This window comes from Platichthys flesus, chromosome 20 (genome assembly GCF_949316205.1).
Source record: "Platichthys flesus chromosome 20, fPlaFle2.1, whole genome shotgun sequence".
Lineage (NCBI taxonomy): Eukaryota > Metazoa > Chordata > Actinopteri > Pleuronectiformes > Pleuronectidae > Platichthys > Platichthys flesus.
Window position 1 is genome coordinate 2,972,691 of NC_084964.1, and position 23,525 is coordinate 2,996,215.

General features: G+C 41.1%; 1 protein-coding gene across 1 annotated transcript; it reads left to right on the forward strand.

Annotated features, from left to right (window-relative positions):
- Positions 1 to 20,687: 20,687 nt before the first annotated feature.
- egr2b (early growth response 2b) lies at positions 20,688 to 23,139 on the forward strand. The gene is made up of 2 exons (XM_062413660.1): positions 20,688 to 21,048; positions 21,281 to 23,139. The coding sequence occupies exons 1-2, from the start codon at positions 20,886 to 20,888 to the stop codon at positions 22,444 to 22,446; spliced, it is 1,329 nt and encodes a 442-aa protein (XP_062269644.1). The 5' UTR covers positions 20,688 to 20,885; the 3' UTR covers positions 22,447 to 23,139.
- The last annotated feature ends 386 nt before the right edge of the window (positions 23,140 to 23,525 follow it).

Sequence of the window (23,525 nt, forward strand, 5' to 3'; positions counted from 1 at the left end):
TTGACTATTGTTCCTGAACCATGTGGCTGTGATGGCAGATTTTATATTTAGATAAGTTTAATGAAGGAATACAGAAGTATAGATGGAGAATATTATTCTGAGATCTGTTCCTGTGTGGTTTAGACTTTGTAATCCTGAGATGTGACAGACTCAGATGTGTATTCGTTGAAGATTCCTCTGTGCCTCTGCTGAGACAAAAGGTTTTCACACCTAGAGTCTTTTAGGGGTTCTGAGAGAAACAGGTTTCAGACTCAAGATGCCATTGCATTATGTTACTTTCAACGGGGTCCTCATTCAGATTGAAGTTGACCAAATGTAAGCCTGATTACAACAAAGCAGAGAGCTGATTGGATGAACATTATGCATCTCTGTGAGGAGGGGTCTGACTTGTATAAAAGCAATGTGATTCATTGTTCAAGTGCGCTTGCTCGGATCTTTCAGTGGTACAAGCAAGTTGCACCCAGCCGCAGCTGGGTGAGAATTAAACAACCCGAATTGATAATTGTCATTGCTGTAAAATGTATTAAATATTCCATTACAAAACAAGATAAACTGTGATTAAAGGTGTTTCAAACAGAGAGGGTTTGTCTGAGGTTTCTCTTATTAAAAGGCTGTTAAATGGCTTATTAAATATTATATATGTGGAAAGTTCATCAAAATAAACAGTTATTTTTTATATATTATTTATTTATCTATTGATTGTTCAATGCTCGACGCAGTCTCAGGTAAATATATATATTTATTTTGTATTATCTCACATGTGACAAATATATTTTTGTAATTGGTTTGATTTAGGTCATTAGTTTTGACTATTGTTCCTGAACTATGTGACATTTTGGATATTTCTCTTTAATGTAATTTGTTTGCATAGATCTGTGCAAACAAATCATCATTAAGATATCATTTACTTACAAATGTGCAAAAATTAACCTTTTAATGTGATTGTTGTTGTTACCTTTTATTTAACTCTTTTGTCATGTTGTTTTCAAATCAGGATCAGAATAAATTAATTTGTAAAATGGACACGATACACAGGATTTTATTGTTGAAACATATGGAATATTAGTGTAAAACACCTGGTGTCTTAACAGATGGATGTATTCTTATTCTTGTTCTCAGTTACTGAATTCCAATGACTGCCTGTTTGTTTTTAGCTAAATTAACTTGGAATTTAGTGTATTCAACTTTGATATAAATTCAAGCCCATGAAGCTTTTAAGTTAAATAAACTCAAGTTTTCATTCTACATTACTTCTAAATTTTAAAGCAACCTTTATTCTCAAATGTTTAAAGTATACTCTACTTATTTAGGCTAACAGTGTAACGAAGCTGTGCCTCTACTTGACTTCTTGTCATGTCTTTCCTATCCCCTCCGTCTCATTCAACAGAATACTGTCTGAGTGAGGACACTCATTGACGCAATGTTTTCCCTTGTCCATTAGCCTAACCTTAACCATCCAAACTAAATGCCTTACTCTTACCCTAACCCTCACATAAATGCAATTCTAACCATAACCCTAAAACCAAGTCTAAACCCTAAAACAGCCCATTGAAAAAGGGAGGACTGGTCAAAATGTCCTCACTTTCGAAAAGGTCCTCACTCTGTAGGGTCTAATGGTCCTCACAAAGATATACTTACAGGAACACACACACACTTACTATCTACATTCACAGATTTATGCGTGCAACAGACACATTATTGCTGTTTCTCCATCAGATTCTAATGAGGCTGGTAAGAGGGAGCGTTTTTTTTACTCTTTATTGCAGTTACAAGACATTAGCATTAATGTTTACTGATGATGGCACAGAAGTCAAATGTCAATGGTGGAGCCGGGCTCAGTCTAATGACGGAGGCAGGGGATCGCTTTAATGAGCGGAAACCAACTAACTCTGACCTGTTGATCTTTGGCCGCTCCCATGTGATCCTCCAGACATGCTGTGGATGATAAATGGGTTCACGTGATTCATTCTTAAAATGTATGTGTTCGAATCTTTCCCTGGTGTTGGTAAATATCAAAATTCATCTAATGTGGTTTCATAAAATGTAAAAAAAATATTTGATGACTTAATATTACCCAAATGCACCTAAACAGATGCATTTTGGGATGATTATGTATTCCACCCACCTTATGAATTGATTGCCAGCTAGCATGCGAGCCAGGAACATACTGACAGCCACTCACAGCAGCTCAGCAAGCTAAATGGCTTGAGCTACCCAACCAGAGAATCCAGTAACCTTTACTATTCATTCAAGACGATTCATCTTTTCAGGACTTTGGATGAGCAGGGTCATATCAGAGTGCAGCACCAGGGCCGGTCTTTCCTACAGGCGACATAGGCGGTTGCCTAGGGCGCCACTCAGAGGGGGGCGCCAAAAACTGCGCAGAGCAAAAAATAAGATAAAATAAAAAAAAAATTGCGCCCCTTTCTCTATGTGGTATAGCCAAAAATATTGTATTTAAGTACTCTGACAGTAATTTAAGTAGTTTCATTAGAGAAATCAGTAAATGACAGCAGCACTCAGGTGGAACGTTTGGCACGGGAGCAGTTGCACCCCGTACTGTCAGATGCAGTCTGGATGAGGAACTGAATGCTCTGTATCGTTACTGCTGCTGCTTCCATCCATCGGGTGTCATTGAGACGTGTTGACTGGTAAAACTTAGAAACTCAGCTGGGCAGTGAGAGGAGACACTCGCGCACCAGGTGGGCGGGGCTACATTCGCCTGTATAGGTGTTTATTTTACCTGCACGTCGTCTTGCAGGCGGGTCGCGCTAGTATATTGTTTACTTTACACTACAGTGTGTAGTTCAGCTCCGACACACACAGACTCTGTAATTCATGTATTGTTGTTGTGTCTTATAAAGACCAGTTATAAGCTAATGTTCAATAGGTCTATATTGTAAATGAAAGAGACACCATAATAATTGAATGTATGTTTTATGCACTTTAAAATGCAGTTACACTCAAAGAAATGCTTGTACTTGAAATTGTGTTTAATTTGAATAAGATGCAGTCTGGATGTGGAACTGAATGCTCTGTGTTGTTACTGCTGCTGCATTCATGTTGTATTCTACAGATATACTTTGTTACTGTGGTATCAATTTTGGGACCCATAACATATATCTCCAACCAATACTTTGACATTAAAAAAATTAATCTAACATTAGGGTAAAATGAGCCTTGCTTCGGCGTCGCTTACGCGTCCGGTGTGAACCCGGCGTTACGGTTAGTGTGTGTGTGTCTAAGCAACTTCGACGAAGAAAGAAATAATTTTATAATAAGTTTTCGTGTGGGGGGGGGGGGGGGGGGGGGGGGCGCCAGGAGTGAAGCTTGCCTAGAGCGCCAAATGTGCTAGGGCCTGCATTGTGCAGCACTGAGAGTAAAATAGCTCTAACATCACTGTTTGCTTTCTCCAGCTCTCGCTTCTCAAAGGTCAGGATGTCGAGACAGATGCTGTTGGTTCGATAGCTCAAATTCACATCAGAGTTGACTTTAATCTCATTGATTCAAGTAGATTTAACTCCACTTCTCCACAGGGTCAGTCTTTTGCTTCAGGGTGATTTTTAATAACTGCATTCTACATGCCTGAGAAAGAATACACATTTTGTGCCTCACCATGTTTCTCAGATATTTTTTGACAGTATTTCATAAACATATACAGTAACATTGATCAGGGCACATATGTATCAGACTTCAACAGCTAGAGGAGCTATGAATGTGTTTGTGATTGGGTGAAAGGCAAAACTACTGAGTGGTCATCAAGATCAGACAAGTGCTACATGAACAAGGAGCATTTACTATTTGTCCACACCAACATGCTGTCACAGGCCTGGTTAAATGGGGAGGTGAGGTTGAGATGGTTTGAGCATGTGGGGGAGGGATGGTGGGTTTATTGGGAGATGGATGCTGAGGGTGAATGTGCCAGGCAAGAGGACAGGAGGATATCCGCACCAGGATTAAAACACACCAGTGTTACTGTTTACACCGAAAAGTGTGTGTTAGGGAGCAGCTTCACTCTTGTGCGTGGATAAGACCTATTGACTCTGCTGTAGCTTTTTATAACTGCAGTGTCAGACTTAGTATAGATAAATTGTATTTTACTAAGATTACGAAGATTTCTTTATTTGATGTAAGTACAGCTGATATGAACAAAACATGTTTTATATCCATAAAAACAGACGGTGGGGCCAGTGGACAAGTTTCGTAATTGACTGACTACTGCAGCAATCCCAGGAAATATTGAGTTATAAATCAATCCAATTAAAAAATGTTGTCATGATATGGTACACATCATCATGTCTAGTTATTCGTATAAATAAGACACAGAGTTCAGTTATGCACTCAGCTGATTAATAACAAAGACAATCTTACACAATGGGATCTTTCTCTACATTCTGTCGCAGTGCACAGCATGCCCTCGCCCACCCAGAGCATACACACACATACACACACACACACAAACACACACACACACACAATCATTGAAACTTAATATCACACTGCCTTTGTTTCAGACCCTCATAACCAATATTTGTTATTGCTTCTTTTGAAGAAAACATACACGCGTACACAGTCCCACAAACATAAACTGCTGCATCCCACACACCACTATCTCCTCATGTAACCAATCCTGCGGTCAACAAAGATGAGAGATGAGGATGGGTATGATTGTCCTCCGGTTCAGAATCAGTATCAGTAATACGGTCAGAGCTGACACCAACTGATGAATTGACCTGGTCAGACAAAGTGAGGCGGATCAGGCAGGAAGCAACCTGGAGGAAAACTCCGGTCCTGAAGAAATCCAGAAGCAGGGAGGTAGGCCCCGCCAGCAGCCATCCAGAACCACAGAGTGAGTAGCTACAGCAGCTCAACACACACTCTTTCTGCTTCGTCTGAACCCGAGTCTTTACTTGTACGTCAGACACATCTTCCTGCACTGCAATGAACCACAGACCAACTCAGGTGATGTTTTTGATGCAAAATGTTTTATATTTCTTTCTTTGTTCATCTTTTAATTTTCATTCATATTACTCAGGCGCTTCTGCTGCTCCAGATTTCACGATGTTAAGCAGCGAGTAGATTTCAGGACAGATGGAAATACTCACTTGGCCACAGTGAGTGGCTCATTTCATGGAGTGCATTACAGAGGCAGCAGAACGAGGGGACTTTTCTCTTTTTCATAAATAATATTCACACATATCCCGACGTGGGTTTCAAGTTTTGTAGCATTTCAATATTTTATTTTAGGGAACATTTTTCAAAGTTAGAGTAACAAGATCAGTGTAATTTGAGTGCATGAGCAAATGTGTTACAGCTTGCTTTTCACCTTCTCCTGCTGAAAATGTTTCTGTTACTTGTTCCTTATTTTTGAGTCTACCTTCTCAAAAAGGAAGTAAAAAAACAATGAGGTCACTAATGGACTGGTAAAAACATGTTGTAAAAAATATGAAACACAATCATTTACATTATCATTTACACATTGTTGGCCCCACCACTCTATGTGTTTGAGTGTGTGTGTGTGTGTGTTTGTGTGTGTGTGTGTGTGTGTTTGTTTGTGTCATTTATTATGAAATGATAATCAGATTATAGTAATTCTCCTCTTCATTCGTCATTTGCACTTTTTTCTTAGATTATTTGATGGTCAGCTTCAATAGAGGAAAGAGCCACCTACACCAAATCAGCAAGAAAAACAGGAACCTCCCACGGCCACAGGAGAAGAAAGAGAATCTGCCGGCCTAACAGGCAGCCGTCTCCCACACGGTCAGCCCCACCACTCTTTGGTTGTGTGCGTGCGTGTGTGTGTCTGTGTGTGTGTTTGTGTGTGTGTGTGTCGGGGTGTCCTGGCAGAGTGGGATGACAGGGGGAATCTGAGGATGTGGGTGGATAGTGACAGGCCCTGAGAACACAAGAAGGTAAAGAGACAATGAGAGGGAATGAAAAGGGGAGAGGGAGTTTGTGTTACAATGCAGCGCAATCTCAGCATTTTTTTTCCCGTTCTTCAGATATGACTTCTGAAAAAATCAATCGAAAAGATTGAAAATAACCCTTTTATATAGTTTAATTTTGTAACACATTAAAATACGGTCCCACTTTAACCATTCAATTGGATAGTAAAGAAAAATGCAGCGATCATTTGTTTATTAGAAAATGGTCATGTTTCATTGAAAATTGTATCGTGATTTGTATGCAAGCGTACAGTTTATTAACTCTTACAATAGCACAAATCACTGCATCTCTCTAAAAAAACGTACAAGTGCGTACTTATACTTATACGATTATGTGTCTGAACAGTGACTCTGGTTGTAATTAGTTCCTTACAGTGGTGATCCTTCCCTGTGGGGTCCCCGTAGAGGCAAAGAAGCCAAGCGGAGAACTTTGCTTGATCAAACGTCATTATCACACACACAAACACACACGCACACACACACACACACACACACACACACACACACACGGAAAAGTTCTGTTGTTTATTAGTTATTATACAAGAATGGAGCTCAAACTGCTTCACATACAATATAAAGAAAGATAAAAACATGCTTATAAAAACACAAACATGTTAGAATGACATTTAAAAGAAAAGGAAATAAAAAATAAATTAAATTTAATAAAATAAAATGCCTAAATGCCTAAATGCAGAAAAGAAAGAAAGTTATGACAAATAATGGAATGATCAATTCCCCAATACTCAATGCTTTGTTCATTTACCTGCTTTTATTTATCCAGTTAAATGTTTAGATAATTTATCATTATATTCAATTTCTAAGCGACTGTTACTTGATAATGTATTGGTGAGTTTTTTGTTTATAATTTGTGTGTGTTATTTGTGCAGCTCCTGATAAAATATTGCTTATTTTAGATCCAACCATGTTTAATATTTTAAACATCATTAGCTGCTGATAATACTGCTGTTGCCACACAGAAAATATGTATGTGCAAAATCTCTATTTGAACGGAATGGAGCACCAGATTTAGCAGGAACACAACAATGTGAATGTGATTGTATGTCTGTGCTTTATGTGTAATAAAAAGACATAAAGGAAAAGTTGGATGGAACTTTGATTGTTCAGTTTCATGCGGACAATTGTGTGTTTATGTCCCTAAGTTCCTCATTAAATAAAAAGCTAAATTGCATTTGATTTTCTTCAGCCCAATAAGTGTATCACCCCCTAGCAGCAGATAGAAGAAAGATGAAAAAGCAAACATATCAGACTAAATAGAGTTGTGGAACCGCAGAACGGGGCCAAGTAAGGTTCCAAACTATATTTGCTGTTTAAAGCCGAAACATTTGGAACACAGAGGGATTATATAATTCAGCACAGTGAAGACAACAGTAGATAGATCTTGATTGATCCTGTGATGAGGGAGTTGGAGGGCCTGGGGCCCCCACTGCCAACAGCCCGGCTGATTTTGGAGTCGCTGCTGAAATAAAAGACTTGTAATTGAGCGGCTGCCGTGGCGTGGGCGCACCAAGTGTTCGGCCAAAGCAAAAGCAAACCCCAAGGGCCTCGTCAGCGAACCCCTCCTTCGTTTCACTTTCCCTCCCCCTTCCCTCTTGTTTTTCTTCTCTTTATTGTTTTTCTCTTTCTCTCCCTTATGTGTCCCTATGTTTCATTGTTTTCCTTTCATTTCTTCTATTCTCTGTATGTTTATCTGCTTGCTTGCTCTCCTTTTAGCCCATACTGGTTTTCTGCCCTTTCGCTCCTCCACTTTATTTCCATATTCTTCTCTTTATTCTCTCTGTATTTCTCTCTTCCTTTTCCATCCACTTCCTTTTTTTCTAATCCTCCTCACAATGATTGCTTCCACATCCCACTTCTTTTCTCCCTCTCTTTTCTGCGCTCCGTCTCACTCTTTGCTCCTCCATGCGGCTTTTCTATGTTTGTATTTCTATCTTTCTTTCATTCTATTTTTCCCTTTTTCCCTGCTTGTTTGCATTTTTCAATTCAATTGAAATAAATTGTATTAGTATACCACCAAACCATAGTATGCATTATCTTAAGGAACTTTACGTAGAGGGTCAAGACCTTAAATCTACCCTCAGTTTTTCCTAGTCCTTTTTCTTCCTTCCTTTTCCTTGTCCTTTCTCATCTCCCTCCTCCTCCTCCCTTCTCTCTTCCTTCCTTTTTTCACCCCATCTTCCCTCTCTTCATGCCTCTTCTTTTATCTGACAGGGCTTTCTCTCCTCTCACACTCCTCTGCCACAGTGCAAACATTTTTGTGTGCGTGGGTGAGACAAGAGAAAAACAGGCCACATTATCTGAGGACGTCTCCACAGCCAAACCGTTTCCTCATTTGAGTTTGTGGAGGTGGACGAGAAACATTCCTGAAAATGTGAAACATTCAAATGAGGCTTGTCGGCGTCGGGGCTTTTTAAACGCTTTCAGTGTTCTGCAGCAACTTAGAGCTTTTGTGGCGGCTGGGCTGTTGTCAATGGGCTGCTCACACTAGACAGTGCACACTCACTGTGGTGCACGCTGTTGTCAATGACCTACTGTATACATGCATATTACTCTGCTGCTGCAGCTGGTCAACTTGTACTGACACACCACAATATAATGCATATTAACATATCATAATATATTGCAGGTTATATAATGTAATAATAGAAATATTCAAAGTATCTAGTGACTCAAACTTGCAGGTGTATTGAATGAAGTGCAGTAGCAAGTACAGCATATTCATCTACAGAACAATACCTCAAAACTGTATAATTAAAGTATCTGAGCACTATTTTTTACATGTTGAGCTTGTTAAAAAGCAATTCAGAAAATCCTTTTGTGCTTTCAACCATATCACATAGTTTTCATCAGCAAATCTAAGTTGCCGAAAGATATTCAAATCTGTCGTTATTTTGAGTTGGCGGCTGATGCAGATTGTGGGATGTGGTTAAAGTTTTACAATAAGCGCAATTAGTTAAATTACAGTTTCTAAGATCAAGAAGGAAATTTCAAGCTTCACTTATAAACCACATGTACTGAAAAGCTGTACAAATCAGCGGCATCTATAGTTCTGAGCAAAGCCCATCAGCAGAGTGGAGTTTATAAAAGCACCAGACCCACATAAGGTGAACTTTCAGTGAAAATTGTTGTGTTCACTGAATGTTCAGTTTTTACACATTCAGCATCACTTCAGTCCGACATGTCACATCTGAAATATTTTGCAGCAGCAGCAGAACACTAACGACTCCCCGATATGATATCCTAGATATATTGGGAGTGATGAGCGAACATTTATAAGACCCTGTCTGAGTCTACAGGTGGCTGAATCAGCCGGCAGCAGCAGGTGGCAAAGGGAGTGAAATCTTTGCAGCTTAAATAGACCAACATGTTGGGAGGGTGTTTCTAATAGAGGACTGTGGAGTGTTGGCCTGCGTCGCTCCATTCGGTGAACTTATAAGTGTGGTTGCATCTTGTGAATGGTGATGGGGGTTAGGGTTTGACAGGTTTTATATGTAAGAACATATTAAAACTTTTAAATGGTTTAATTCAAGATAAAATTTATTAAGTTGGATTACCTTTTCATTGCCTCAGTAAATGGGGTAGGTGAATATCCCTTGAACGTTTGAAGGTCTTCTGTTCAATTTAGGGTTTCCAACTACCAGTAGATTTTGGCAGGTGTAAGTGGCCACCAGCGGACGTTAGGGACATAACTTCAGGTGTGCACCTAAGCATCATCATGTATTTTGGCCCTTTTATCAACAATACATCATTACCTCAGTGTCTTTTTAAACTAAACACTGTCCCATTTTAGAACATAGGACAAGCTGGAGAATATCCCTTGTATGTTCAACCGCACTAATTAATTCCTATCGCCAGTTCATGTGAGGCGATGTTAGTGACCACTAGCCACAGACATACACAGCATTGATCTGCAGGTTAAGTAACTATACAGCAGTGTGTGTAAAATAGGAGGAGAACAAAAAAGCGTTAATTCTTTGTCAACGCTCATCTCCACAATCCGTCAGTGGCACGGGATGATCTACGGCGAGTGACAAGGGACACAATAAATATGGACCGTAAAATGGGGGACGGCCTCATTAGTCACAGCCTTCATTATGGCATGACAGCACGTGTGTGTGTGTGTATGTCAATGTGCTAATGTGCCATCCTTTAATCACTCCATATGCACAACTGCTCTGTATGTATGTATGTACAAGTGTGCGCGTCAATATGTGCATGTGTGTGTCTCATCATTATTTGCACTCAGGCACTGGTAGAATGTTTAAACAGGGTTTCCATCGACACTGGGCTATCAGTGGGGCCTTCGTTGTTCTGTCAACATCTGTCACATTAATGACTGTGTGTGTGTTTAAAGTGTCTGTCAAGCTCTCCCGTCATTTAGTCAGACGGTGATTATACATTAGGCAGGAGGGACGTCTCACCTCTCACTGCCTCTGTGTGCAATGTGTGAGTGGCATGCTGTCCAGGCCCCTTCTGCTTGAAGGCTGTGTTTGAGAAACAGTGGTCCAAATGATGCTGGTCCTGGAGGTTTAGTAAGACAATGACAAGTTGGTGAGCTGCTGCAGCTGAGGAACTGACCACGAACATGCCTGCTACTTTAGAACTTAGAACTCATCTGCTCTACTGCTAAGTTGCATTATCAGCACACATATTTCAACATAATAATGTTAAACATAAGATTGATAAGTTTGATGTACCAATGTGGCTCAGCAGCCGCAGCACAGGTAGAAGAGGAAAACTCCCAAGTGCAGTCTGCAAACAGAAAAACACGTGGAGGCTCAGTGTTTTGGGCCTTATACTTTTCATTCACATCTAGTGCTAGCACAAGAGTTTCATGGCGTTAACCTACGCATCAACGGGGAAGGAGAGCACAGGCCCAACAATGGAACCCAGCAGTGCATTGGCGATGTCTGTATTTCCACAGTGGAACAGTGCAGTGCGATGCCAGATCAGTCAGACCACAGCAGCACTGTAGCAGAGGTGGATGGTAACGGGGATGATGACTGTACTCTTACAGCTATGACACTTTACTCTGGAACATTACAGGGGCGGCTACAAGTTTGAATTTGCAGGGTGGGAGGCTCCATCGTCTGAATGCACCGATCAACCACCACATTAAAGCTAAGAACTGTTCTTATTGTGGCTGATCGGTTTGTGCACATGGAGCCTGAAAACCATGTTCATTAGAACTTACAGAAAAACTGCTGTGCTCATCTCGATTATTTCCATTATGATTTATCAAGTTTTGCATAATCGTAGCAATTTAAGAAGCAGAAATGGAAATAAATGGAAATTTTAATTAGAAGAAACAGAAAAAATTCAAATGAGATTTAAAGTCAATCTTGACTGTGAGATCCCTCAAAGTGCATGTCTAACATATTGTTTTATAAATGTTTATTATAAATGAAGATTTACTAACTTAAGAAATCGGTTTCTGGCTAGGGACAACATGTCTAACTACTGCTAAATAAACCCCCATTCTCAGATAATTCATCTGAAATGAAATATTCAGCATAATGCAGTTCTACATTGTAAAATAAGTTATTTCTCTCAGTAATCACCCTCCTCTTCATACTGACTGTGAAAATATCCCTTCTTTAGTGGGTCCCACATAAAACAAAATCCACAGCCGTAGTTTTACAGAAAGTCCTTTATAGTTGACAGAGATAGTGAGGGGGAGACAGGAGAAAGGGTGAGAGGGGAAAAACACACAATAAATGGTGCAACTGGCCACGATGGATCCAGGGTCCTGCTGCTCAAGGCGGATGTGCCTCATTCACGGGTGCTGGTGGCTGATCTCTGTCATGAAAACTAATTCATAGAAACACTACCTCTTTAGTAATTTGTCTACAAAGTAAAAGCACAACATTCTTTGTTGCTGTATTGCTTAATGTTTGAATTATAGAACTTTTACTTTTTAAAGTTGTGAATTTGGGTCTGAAGGCTGTGGTGATTGTTTAACAGACCTCTGAAATAGACATCATTTAATGCATCAAAAAACAGTTCAGTTAATCATTCAAACTTATATTTAACCTCCCCGCATGAACAGTAATAAAGCAAATTCAGTTTCGTGCTATGGAAAACAATGACTTTTAAGTCAATGCAAAAACACGGAATTAATTGAACAGATTCATTCTAGATAAGCCAGGTAGGACTAACACAAAGTTTACTAACTTCAAAATATAAAAAAGCTCTGCACACAACATCCAGCCCAGGGACAAACAGGCCCGTTTGGAACTGGCACTGCACTAACCCTAACCCTAACCCTTTCTATAAAGTACAGTTACATGACCATCACACAGTTTCTCATTTACATGTTTATCTCGTTACTCATTATGAACTCAGCACTACTGTGCAGAACAGTAACAGTTACAGTAGGATTGTGTCACGTTTCACCCTGAGATCCAGTTCACCCCCCCCCCCCCGCCCCCCCATCCAGACCATCTAAGACAAGGCATGTCTCTGTATAACAGAGCTTTCCTACTCCGCAGCTTTTTTCTTTTATCGTCTCCCTGCTCGTTCTCTTTTATTTTCTTCTTCTCTATCTTGGACCCATATCAGAGTGTTTCAACTCACTTTCATGTTTCACGCAGCAGCCGATGAAAGCTGTCAGTCTGTGATGCAACAAAGCGAACAGTCATGGTGGCCGTTGAGCTGCTTTAAAGAAAGAATTATGGATTTAAGAGCAGTGACTTTCCGAATTAGGGGTAATGATCTTCCACCTCGCCAAAAAATGGGATTAGTGTGTGTTAGTGTGTGTTCCGGTGGCCACTCGTATGCCGGTTAGAGAGACTGTCCTCTTGAAGTGTCTTTGACCAGGACGTTGAAGGGCCTCCTGCTAACTTTAAAGAAACTCTGGATCAAAGCTGGATGTCTCAAGTTCAACATGTGCTGCATGTGGCTTTGAATTTCTTTGCCACAGGTCTGTCCAGAGTGGTTTGAATAAAAGAAAAAAAAACGAGAGGATAAAATGTGAAATTCATATATCTTCAGATATATATTGCATGCGTTTTCCAAAAGTTTAGCAATTTCATGTATTATTGTCGATACGTTTTTTTTTAATTACATGTCATCACAGCCCAGGCTGACTTAGATAAAGGTTGACAATTCGGAGCATAGGGCGCGCTTGTGCACACAATTGCCAACATGGCCAAGCAAAAAAGGAACGATGATTCTGTTGCTGTTCATGTAACTATGTTTGCTGACTAACGTCTGGTTTGTTGAGCTCCATCAGAAACATCCCTGTTTTGTTAAATGCTCAACTGATTCAACAACATTTGTGAAGTTTTTATTATTGCACTTTGCTTTGTTGGCTTTTAGTCTCATACATTGAACTGTGTGATGCACACTGTAGTCAAGCATCTAAAATAAAACAACACATACATCTGAGTGTAAAATGGCTTTTTTCCTTCACCCCTCTGATGTGAGTTTATGCAATATTACGTTAGACTGTAGCATTAGCCGATCTTTATACAGGATACAGTATCACACTACTTTAGCCTGTGTTTACTATGTTGTATCAGAAGAAGGTCCCTAGTATGTTATATCACACGGTTCGTCAATGTCTCATGGCCAAATCACGGCAAGAATTCATGACAGTAATCTATAGCCGAACCCAGCTTAATATATAAATTAGTATCAATCTCATGTTTTAGGTATGGAGGTGAAGTTAAGATTTGGTTAGTAGAAAGACTGGAAGGAAGAGGAGACAGATAACACGTTCTGAAAAACTACCAATACATCTACCAATGAACTGTATCTTGGCAATCTCATGACATGGCCCTTGATCTGGCAACAACAAGACTTCAGGACGCTGCTGGCATGACACTGCAACCTGCTAGTGTGCATCAAGAAATAGTGCCGAAATGTAATTCCCCTAAAAGAAAATATGTGTTCAAAGTCAACAGGTCACTACGTGGTTATCAGTGAACTTTAGAGATGTTTGTTGGTGTGTTTCAGAATCAGACTAACTTTGAAGCCTGAATCAAGTCTCATTTAAAGCTCATCTAACCACATCTTGACCTTTTGTTTGACACACAGACGTGAGACTGATGTCAATCTTCCCAACTCACGCTCAGAAATAAAAGTAGATTACTCTTCTCTCCTTCTTTAACTTTTCTTCAGCTTTACCACACAATTTCTAAACGTGTTTATTTCAGCTGTATTTAATTTCTACACCGCCAATCCAAAATTCCCCACCAGAATGTAAAGGCTTCTTCGATCTCATTTTACTTTCACAAATGGCTCTAGTTTCCTAAATTGTATTCCGTCTTGACTCTATATGAGTTGAAAGCTGTGGATGCAAAGTCATGGAAATTTTGACATGAGAATACGTGTGGGCTTGCCTGACAATTCATCTCTAAAAATGCATCCTTTTACTTAATAAATCCTCTGAAAAGATACATGTGCTTTTGTAAATGTGTGTCAAGAGAAGGTTTTATTGTGTCACTTGGGATTAATGTTGGCTTTCACTGTATAACACGTTGTTTGAGGAATTAATTTTGTGGTTAAGGGGTTTGTTTTTTCTGTTGTTGCTTTGTCACACAGCCAGTATTGACATGACACAAAGCATGAAAGTTGGGTAGGAGTGATGTGGGTGTTATTCCACAAAATACACAGAAGAAAATGCTTGAGGTTGGGCCAACAGCCTAGAACATGGGCTAGGGTTAATTGAGGTGAGACAATAATCTAAACATCCCCAAATAAAAACTTAGGGTGGAGAATATTTAAGAATTTCTGTTAGATTATCTTAATAATGTACATTATTTGTATGACTATTCATTAAAACATACAGTAAAAATACTATATAACCCAAACAAATTGCAATTATTTAATGGATCATGCTTTTACCTAAGAATAGCTTCTGGTAGTGATGAGGACGCCCTGGAAAATTCAACCACCATTACATCACATACAATGATAAAAATATTCTGCTCCACCTGACACAGTCTTTCACAGAAGTCATCAAGGAATGAAATAGGCCTCAGTGACATGCTCCTGAATGTAGATTTAGTAGATATAGCTACGGTTGTGTTATGTTTTGAAGACAGTATGAGAACATGTGAAGGTTGGGAGGCAGATGAGTTTGAGCGATTATAAACAAGCAGATACTAAAGGTTCAGTGTGTATAATTTAGTGTGGGGAAGTTGCATGTTGCAGATGAAAACCCCTCAGCTCTTCCCTCCCCTGATAACAGGACAGAGAACCTGTGGAAGCCTTCAGTTGTCATAAAATCTCAAAAGGTGTTTAGTTTGTCCAGTCTGGACTACTGTAAAAAGCATGCAGGCCTCCGTAGAGATGTAAATATAAAGTCTTTAGATACAAACAGCCTATTCAAGGGTAATGAGAACAATTTAGATAACATAGATAATAACACACTAGTGAAAAGATCACTATGATTATTGATTATTCAATTTCTGCCAATAGTTCCCTTTCACCTAATTCTAACATACTGGACCTTTAACTATTGTTACAACTAATGAATGGTATGAAGCTATTCTTCTTTATCCTTTTTGCCAAAAAACATCAGTTTAAGTTTTTATCGAAACATGTTGTTGCAACCTACAGTTGAAATGTATCAAATACATCTGTTTCACACTTTTCACTTTGAAAATATTGAAAAATTTTAAAATATTGAAACATCCACAAGGACAGCAGAAAGTCTACATACCTCCTCGGTTGACTAAAGACCCATCTCTTCCAATTAAACCTTGGTTATGAAATTTATGGTCTCATAGCCAGAGTCAACTCTTGTTTATATTTTAAAATAATTAAGTTTAGTTGCACTTACATGACGCACTTTTGGTTTGGCTTTTTTGAAGCAAAATGTGCTTACTTGATTCTTGTGGTTCTGGTTTTTACCCAAGTGGTTGAATGCACTTATTGTAAGTCGGTTTGGATAAAAGCGGCAGGAAAATCATTATCTAATCATATAGTTATAATTTAAAGGATGACCCAAAGTATTTAGCATTATTGACAATGCCAATGCATAGCTGAAAAATTATGATTGTATATCTGTGTGCACAATGTCAGAAGTAAGTCTAGGTTTATTCTAATGGCCCTCTGGGCTTATGTTTGAGGGTGACTGTCATCTATGTGCATTAGTTAAAAAACATTTCTGCCTTAAATAAAATGTTTTCAAAGGCCATAAAATGTCACTCATGATTGATACATTTCATGAAGCCATTGATAAACACTGGAAGTCAAATGTCATGTCAGATGCTGAGGCTGTTTTGTGGAGCTGTGTGTCAAATGAGGTTTGATATGACTTCAGATAACTGGAGGTTAAAGTCCTGAATTCATTCTTTCAGCACTCCATACATGGGCATTTAAAAAGAACTGTTTTCATTTTGTTTGTCAATGCTCCGTTACTTGAAGATGGGTCAGGCTGAAATTCAGCTTTCTCACTTTGACTGTTGCACACTCATTGTCTCTCCACCCCACTCACACATATAAACACACCCCAGTTGCTTTGCTCCCACACAAACAAAAGTACGTGGGCTTAAGAATCAAACGGTATCCAAAGTGGGCCGTGTCTCGATGCTGGTGACAATGTAGCAGACAAGGAAACAGTTTTTTATTCTCTCATATGAAATTTGTGGCAGTGGTATGACCTGAGTGGGAAACCTCAACAAGAGAACTACAGGTATCACTTAAATTTCCAGTTTGAGAGTCAGCCATTGCATTTCAACTTGCAGGATAAAATTGTTTTTTTATTGACCTGAAAGCAGCATAGATTCTGTGTTGTAGGGACGACCAGTCACAGTGTAAACCCATCTCCTTAAGGTGAGATTATTATACCGTGATGGTAAAATTAAATATTTGGGTTTTCACGACACTTCAAACAGGCGGCAGATGCAAAAATGAAAAAAAAAAAAAAATCTCGACCTGCTGTCAACAAAATCATATGATCTCTGCAACATAAGGATAACGTTACATCCTGCCTCTGTGTGATGCCCCAGAACTCCCTGCTGCCTTGTGCTTGTGTGAAAAACAAACTGTAGAGAAAGTCCAGACCCATTTCAATGGAGCTACTCTGGTGGAAAAAACGGCTTAGAAACAAATTACCAACTCTCTCAAAACTCAAAATATCCTCCAGTGATCAGCAGAAAAAATGGTAGAGATTGTTATATATGGTTTAAAGTGTAAGAATTAAAGACTTTTATTCAATCTAATGTGTTAGGGTCACGACTGTATATTGTTAACGGACTATTGACAAAGGCACAGTACTAGTGTGTTATAAGAATATCAGGGCCATCAGTCTGTCATGATCAACAACAGTACAGTGAGCATATTTAAAGTTGAGCACAGGGATTTCCCCTGAGGTGGTAGGTTGTTTTCTGTCAAATATAGGCAATGATAGAAACTAATCACGTCAGACTTTGATGACTTTTCAAAAAAGTGTTGTTGTCTTTTTGCTGCATGGCTCTCTGGGCTGAAGGGGTGTCAGTCAGCCACTGCGCAAATTTGCTCCAATGTGACCCCATGTACGACATCTGGTTCAAAAGGAGGAAGGGAGAAAAGGGACTTAAGCAGTCTGTAAATTGCTCTGACCCTGAGCTCCATCACCTGCAGGATGAGGGGGAGCACCGGCTACAAGCCACATTTTGTCTTACAACATCAGATTCAAGATTCAAGAGTTCAAGAGAATTGCACAACCATAACATTTAGCAGTCGCTGGCAATGAAATGCTTGGGTCACAGGCTCTCTTCTAGCGATGCTCAAAATATCACACGAGCAAAAAAAAAATATAGAATACAAATATATATAGAATAGAAAAATCATCAAAAATGAAAGAAATCGGTTGCTATTTGCTGTGGTTTTGTAATCACATCTTCAACTAGACAAGCTAAGTGTCCTCCGTGAATCTAAAGGGAGGTTAAGGGTTTGGTCGAGCTAGAAAATAAGTTAAGATTAAATTAAGATTAGTTTATTTATACCAAACACATGCACAGACATGCACAACACACTCATGCAATGGTAGGTAAATGTATCCTCTGCATTTAACCCATCTGGTGCAGGACACACAGAGCAGTGAGGAGCCATGTACAGCGCCCGGGGAGCAGATGTTTGGGGAGTAAGTTGCCTTGCTCAGGGGCACTAGACAGGGTAGGGAGAATTCTCTTGGATTTTTGGACAGATCAATCCAGGTTCATCTTTTGTTGACTCTCCGTGGAGTCGAACCAGAGACGAACCAGAGACCTTCTCTGCCCATAGTCCAAGTTTCTACCACTAGACCACCGCCTCTTTGTTAATGACCAGAAGTTGTTCACATGAAAAGTGAAAGAAAAAGGCAATGTAACTAAAGAAAAGGAGAAGTTTTGGGAAGAGATGCAATCTCTGCCCTTCAGGTGAGTCTATTTGGATCAGGGACTTTTTGTTTCTCTCTTTCTCTCTCTCTCTCTCTCTCTCTCTCTCTCTCTCTCTCTCTCTCTCTCACTAACACACATTGACAGCTGTTATTCACTAGTGTGTTATAGTTTGTTATAGTGTGTCATATTCTTGTGACAGAGGTGAGTTTGAAAGTGACTCCATTTAACAAGTTGTCCCATTATTCACTTAGGTCTCAAAAAGGCTGGAGAATCAGACCTGACCTTCACTGTCATGGTTTTTATTAAATGTTCTAGTAGCAACAGAAATGTATGAAACACAAACTGTTGAGACAGTGATGGTGACGTAAGCTGTGTAGTCCCACACAGTGAAACAGCATCAATACTTGGTCTGCAAAGCAAGAAGACATAAAGGGGCAAATACATATAAGAAAAAAGTATGTATAAAAAATGTGCCGCCGGTGGGTTTACTAAACCATCTTGATCAGATGATCGCATCGTATGTTATAAGGTTCCCAAAGTGCAGGATGTAACAATTATGATGTTACGCGAACATACAGTTTCGTATTATAGTTTCTCGAAAGTAGTTTTTCCAATACAGGTGTCACAATGTAAAATATAACATTAAAATAGAAACATTGTGACACATGTGTAGCCCAACACATTTTCAGGTAGCTATAGCATCTCCACACTGATGTCTGATTGCCCTGCACTGAAAGTTGTTTTTTATTATTGTTACAGTTTATTTGTTCATATATCTACAGTCAGACAAAAGGTGAACATTAACCCTACATTAAGATTACACCATGAAAGAGGTGAACGGTGCAACACACTCACAAACACAGAAAGGAAACTATATTCCACCCAAGGTCCCCAATATTTTCTGTCTTCTGTCTAGCATCTGCTGTCCACCCACGGAGGGACTTTTCAACATCAGACCAGCACCAGCATGAGTGATTCAGATATTATTAGTATATATTACTCACTTATGACCTAAATCTGCTAACCCAAAACTCAAATCATTAAATTCTTATAGGTCAAGACCTGTTTTAAGGTTATGCTAAGGTTCAGGTTAAGATTAGGCCATGGGTTAGGCAAGTAATAGTTATGGTAGTGGTTACCCTCCAGTGTAGTTTTCCAACTAAGTTTAGTTAAAACCCCTCCACAGACCTTGTATTCAAACCTGATGAACTCAACCTGACTGTGTTCCTGAGTCACCTGTGATCAGATCTCACTTTTCTCCTCTACATGCAAATACACATGGAATAAACAAATAATCTTGTTTTTAGCCAGTTTGACCACACAGCTGTGCCAATGTGTCACATAGTGGACAGAGTCACTGTGTGTGAGTGTGGGCGTGTGGGTGTGTTAGAATGTGAGTGTGTGTGCGTGCGTGTGTGTGTGTGTGTGTGTGTGTGTGTGTGTGTGTGTGCGTGTGTCTGTGTGTGAGTGGATGGGTGGGTGGGTGGGTGGGGGACAGTTCTTAAGTAGGCCACAGGAGGGCACAAAATGCTGTTGGGCCTAACAAACAACTGTACAATATACAGTTCACATATATAATAATACTAATGAAAGTATATATTCAATGGACCAAGGACACATGATTATCCAACTACCCCTAACTTAATTGTGATTAATTAATAAATTAAAAAAATAATGGAGTACGTATAACACTCTATTTCTAGGCTATTCTATACTGAGCTCCACACATATCTGCGAATGGCTATATTTACCTGCTCAATTAACCAAATCTGTTGTTTCCTCGAGCATAGTCAAATCTCACAGAGAGTTTCCAAGCCCGGCGCGTCGCACCCAGAGGAGTTAATTCCGCTGTTCGCTCCGTCTCATTTCAATGTGGTTACACTATAGCGCCTCTGTCGCGCTCGGCAAAAATCGTCACTTTCCGATGATCATGGTCCGGAATCGAGACCAAATATGGAGCATTGGGGGGTGTTCCCCTTGTTTACCGGATTCAACCTTGTATGGGTTAAGAAGCGCGGCCGGAATTCCTCTTCTGATATCAGATAGAAGACAGTAGAAGTAGAACATGCAGGGACGCGCATTTATTCTTGCTGAGAGTTGGTGGAGCAGAGTTATGTGTTCACTGGGGCCCGTGTTGCTGCTGTTTGGGGTTTTCACTGTCTGCTGCCGTTCAGCTTCCCGTGGAAAATTCGCTTTATCTCGCGGAGATGCGGCTTCTCCACTGACAAGCGATTCCCTTCGAAATCGTCACGGAGCATCCCAGCCAATCAGCATCCGCAGCGCCTCTCCCCTCTCCACCTCACCATCACCCCTCCCACTCCATATTTGGACAATGACGTAGAGGCGGGGGGGAGGACTGGAAAGGTTCCCCATATATACATATTAGCTGCGGGGCCCGCGGTCCCAGCGAGAGTCACTTTTAGCCGCCGTGAAGTTTATGAGCAGAGCGCATGAAGCGCAGCAGACACACGGAGCTCATCCTCTCACGGTGTCAGACAGAGACATGCAGCGGTGACCCACGCGCGACTGGCTAAATCACGCGCTGTTGTTTGGCACACGCTTTGAAGAAGCAGACCAGAGAGTTTAAGAGACACGCGTTCTTCTCCTCACAATGACGGCTAAAACTCTGGAGAAGGTGCAGATGAATCTCGGAGGCTTCGTGCATCCCCTGGCCGAGAGCGTGTACTCGGTGGATGACATCTCCAGCCTGCCGACCTCCGTGGCAATCTTCCCCAATGCAGACATAGGGGCGCATTACGACCAGATGACAGCAGGTAAGATCTGCGAACTGACTCAAAATTCATTTACAGACATCTGTGGTAAAGAAGTGTAGTTTACGTGTTTCAGATGTTAATTGAATGACATGATAAGAACAGAGTCCGTGCGTAATGGAACAGAGACGCAACAGCTTCGTCTCACTTTGAGCCTCCACGCGAAAAGGTTAATTATCCTGTTTGTGTTTGCGTTGCCTCACTAGTGATCTCTTTTGCCTTTCCCCCTCTATAGATGGTTTGATGAGCGCGGACATTGGCGGAGACAAGCGCTCTCTTGACCTCTCCTCTTACTCCGGCGGCTTCTCTCAGCCCCCGTCCCACCGCAACCAGACGTTCACCTATATGGGGAAGTTCTCCATCGACTCCCAGTATCCAAGTAACTGGAACCCCGAGGGAGTGATCAATATCGTCTCGGGCATCTTCAACGTGGCTCAGCCGCCGCCTCATCCTCCTCCCTCCTCTTCAGCGTCCTCCTCCCCGGCTTCTTCTGGATCTCCCAGTCATTTCTCCGGCGCAAATTTGAGTTGCACCATGGCGGGTCCGAGCCAGGCAGAGATGGAGCATCACCACCACCTTTACTCCCCACCGCCTCCTTACTCCTCCGGCTGCGGGGAGATGTACCAGGACCCCTCCGCTTTTCTGTCCACTTCCACCTGTCCTATCGCGTCCTACCCGCCACCCTCCTACTCTTCTCCTAAGCAGCACATCGGCTCAGACGCGCAGGGGCTTTTCCCCATCATTCCCGACTACCCGGGCTTCTTCCAGCCAGCTTGCCAGCGGGACATGCACACGGCAGGTATCCAAGATCGGAAACCGTTCGGCCCATGCCCACTCGATTCATTTCGCGTCCCTCCACCCCTGACCCCTCTGAACACTATCAGGAACTTTAAGCTGGGCGGTCCGGGTGGTGGCTCCGATGGAGGGCCGCTTCCAAGGCTCCCATCTGCCTACAGCCCACAGAACTTGCCCCTGAGGCCGATCCTGCGGCCCAGAAAGTACCCGAACAGACCCAGCAAGACACCTATCCACGAACGGCCGTACCCCTGTCCCGCGGAGGGCTGCGACCGCCGGTTCTCACGCTCTGACGAACTGACCAGACACATTCGCATCCACACTGGACACAAGCCGTTCCAGTGTCGGATATGTATGCGAAACTTCAGCCGCAGCGACCACCTCACCACGCACATCCGCACGCACACGGGAGAGAAGCCGTTTGCCTGCGACTTCTGTGGCCGGAAATTTGCCCGGAGCGACGAGAGGAAGAGACACACTAAAATCCACCTGAGGCAGAAGGAGAGGAAGTCTTCCACTGTGTCTTCCTCCTCCTCATCGTCCGGCAACTCCGGACTGGAGCGGCCGTCAGGCGCGATCAGCACCACCAACGGGATCTGTCCATAGTTAGTCACCTTGCTGTCACCGTGGCCGTGTGGCGCACACTAACCATCGAATAATGATTCTGAAACTGTTGTGAACTAAACATAGCAGCCGAAACCGCAGGATGGGAATGAACACGAACACTTATGTGCAGCCGTGCGCAATTACGCACAGTATGCACCCATTCCTGCTCCAGAAGTGACAGAGACTGACCAGAATGCACTTTGCCTGCACAGTCTACTGAACATACAAGTAAATATAGCCATTATTTCATAAGAATATAGAAGGGCAGTTGTAATAAAGAGGATTTTTAATATACTGCCACACTTACTGAGCGCGCAAGACGCAGCGCGCTTAAATGTGAAATAACCGCAATAATGTTTTAAATGAAGGAGAAAGTTTTAAGTTATTAAGTTGACAAAGTGTTGATCTAACATTGTTAATGATGACTATATATTTCCTCTTTAGTGCCTTGCTGCGTGTCTTTTTTGTACGTTGATTCAAGGACGCTCCTAACTCATTGTGAATTGGTCTTTAATATGTACAGTGGAGACTTTCTATTTTTCTACACGTTTGGTGTAACTCCAAGTGTTGAGTCGTTGTGGTTCACGTGTAAAACCATGTTGGAATGTAAATATGTTGAACTAAAACCGACTTGACATGTTTGTTGTGTTGTGTGATTTGAGACTTATTAAATGTGTGAGGATGTTAAACACAGCCGCTGTCAGTTTGGTCTGTCTCTCAGAAATAACACACAGCACTGTGTCAACCGTGATGCGTTCACGTAAAGTAAATAACAATAAAAATATTTTATCTGAATATAGGCGCAACAAAAAATTTGTGTCAATATATTGTTGTTGGAAAATGTATCGGGTAAATTCCACGTTGCGTCACACATGGCCCAAATGACTCAGACTTTTCTCCCACTCACTTTTTACTCTGGTTCCTCGGTTATAGGCGATGATTTACTTTCCAAATAGTGTGTTTCGAGCTTTGCAGCAACAATGAACAATTATGGAAGTAAAGCCAAAATAAATTACATGTACAGGATGTCCTGCTCAACAAATCGCTATAGGGTACATTCTAATATAGGTCGTGGGGAA

Excerpts from the sequence above, each read along its gene's own strand:
- egr2b (XM_062413660.1), top strand. The coding sequence starts at position 20,886 with ATGACGGCTAAAACTCTGGAGAAGGTGCAGATGAATCTCGGAGGCTTC. Across the intron at positions 21,049-21,280 it reads TTACGACCAGATGACAGCAG|ATGGTTTGATGAGCGCGGAC; the intron begins GTAAGATCTGCG and ends CCCCCTCTATAG.